The 1,877-nt window shown below is 39.9% G+C and overlaps 1 protein-coding gene across 1 annotated transcript; it reads right to left on the reverse strand.

Annotated features, from left to right (window-relative positions):
• Positions 1-369: 369 nt before the first annotated feature.
• Positions 370-1,676, reverse strand: LOC147904729 (AP2-like ethylene-responsive transcription factor AIL1). The gene is made up of 6 exons (XM_087398178.1): positions 1,660-1,676; positions 1,484-1,572; positions 1,256-1,329; positions 1,111-1,161; positions 923-1,002; positions 370-801 (listed from the first exon to the last, which is right to left on the reverse strand). Exons 3-6 carry the CDS (start codon positions 1,306-1,308, stop codon positions 605-607), a joined length of 381 nt encoding a protein of 126 aa, XP_087254304.1. The 5' UTR covers positions 1,309-1,329; positions 1,484-1,572; positions 1,660-1,676; the 3' UTR covers positions 370-604.
• Positions 1,677-1,877: the final 201 nt, after the last annotated feature.

The following is a 1,877-nucleotide window of genomic DNA, read 5'->3' on the forward strand; positions in this document are numbered from 1 at the left end:
TGGATTTTAAAGGTGGAGGTTAGAAGCATTTTGTGTGTACAAACAAATCAGAGAGAAGATAAAATGTTTACACACATTACATGGGCAAATAAAGGCCTTATAACATTATGGGAAATCTAAATGCCAAGGTGGAATGTGGCCCCCCCCTTTGTTTATTCCCACGGCCTTGAAGTCAATGGTTTTGTGGGAAGATTTAAAGGACTTTCCACATTTTCACCAAACATTTTGATATTTAACATGGGAAACTAGTTTTTCCCATAAATACCCTTTTCCCACCATGTATCTAGTTAGGGTTTAAGTTAAATATTCACTTAAAAATTAGAGAGTAAGAAATAAAACCCAAGCTTAGACTGTTTTGCTTTCCTTCCAAGATAATCTAATTCAACACTAAGCAGCGTCATTGCAATATTTACAAAATATATACTAGTCAGACTTGTTGCGTGCTCTTTGAAAAGCCCTTAAATAGCCACAAGCTGGTTGAGGAGACAATAAGGGACTTAAAGCCACGTTCCATTTTCTAAGGCGTCCCAATAACATCAAGTATCTCGTGATTCAACTAACAATGACTTCAATATGCGTGGAAAAGCACAATATGTCTGTCTTATTACTGAGTCTTGACACTTGCAGTTGGAGCGGCTGGTATATCACAGTCCTCACTTGTCAGCTGATCGAAAGCAAAGCAATCGCTTGCCGAAATCTCTGGAATATCATAGTTGTTTATGCCAAAGTTAGTGACAGCCTTAAATCCTCGAAATTTGATTGCAACAATATCGTATGCTGTGGCTGCCTCTTCCTCCGAGTCTGGAGCAACACGTTACACACCACATAAAATGAACCTCAGAAAAGCAACCTGAGAATAGTAGTTACAACTGCCAAATTAAGGAAGAGCATTGCTATAGAGTCAAAAAGAATTTGCATTTACCAAAAGTTCCCAGGTATATATCTTTATGGCCAGCACACATCTTTATCCGGGCTTGCCAACCTCCATGTTTATTGCGTCTCCTGTTCCATATAAACGGAGTCTTGAATGTTGGAAATCATGGAGAACAAGGGTACAGAGTTCGGAGGAGCAGAGAAAACAGATGATTGTACAATAAAGCGTGAGCGAACCTGGACACTCCTCTGTACTTAGAAACACCCTTGGCAAATCCACTGCTTTTCCTGAGAGCGTTATTAAGAAGGTTGTATCAATGTGGTGTAAATCAACATGGGCCATGGCTGACATAAATTTGCTCAAATGAAACGCAACGGTCACCTTATCAGTGTTGCAATGTACTCTTCCTTTGTCATTGTCTGCATTTCCTCCATATCTGTGATGTAATTTTCAACCTGTAGAACCATTGTAATATCCTCTTAGACACACTTCAAGGCAGCCAAGAGGTAATGTAGTATCCATTCCCGCGCTTTATATCTTTACTCGTTTACAATATGTTAAAGTCGATGCATGATTTGGACAAGCGATTATGGCCAGGTTGCATCTTACAGGGAAATTAGTTGTTGCATGGGGACCCCAATATTTGAGGGCAGCCCGATCATAGGCCCTTGCAGCTTTCTCTGCATCATCATATACTCCTGAAGACAAAATTTGAAAACGTTAATGATAGAACATTTGTTTGTAGCCGCACTATTGAAAAAATGGAAGTTTAAGTGGCCACTCACCTAAGTAAACTGCAGGATGCAAGGTAGCATGGCCCGAAGTTCGTCAAGGATCATTCAGGTAGACATGCCAACAAACAAGGATGTCACCATGTAAGGAAACTTATTACACGCTGAGACGGATTGGGCACTATTTGCATTTGGAGGGCGAGCAGGAAGACAACTGTGATAATAGGTTTTTTTTATGTCGATAAAATGATGAGTCCAAATTTTTGTAGCAA

Source organism: Dipteris shenzhenensis, chromosome 2 (genome assembly GCF_047967505.1).
Source record: "Dipteris shenzhenensis isolate YYH24624 ecotype China chromosome 2, Dip_SZ_1.0, whole genome shotgun sequence".
NCBI classification, from domain to species: domain Eukaryota; kingdom Viridiplantae; phylum Streptophyta; class Polypodiopsida; order Gleicheniales; family Dipteridaceae; genus Dipteris; species Dipteris shenzhenensis.

Coding starts and splice junctions, on each gene's coding strand:
- LOC147904729 (XM_087398178.1), bottom strand. CDS start 1,308: ATGGAGGAAATGCAGACAATGACAAAGGAAGAGTACATTGCAACACTG. Junction 1,162..1,255: donor TACATTGCAACACTGATAAG/GTGACCGTTGCG, acceptor TAACGCTCTCAG/GAAAAGCAGTGGATTTGCCA. Junction 802..922: donor TATATACCTGGGAACTTTTG/GTAAATGCAAAT, acceptor GTGTTGCTCCAG/ACTCGGAGGAAGAGGCAGCC.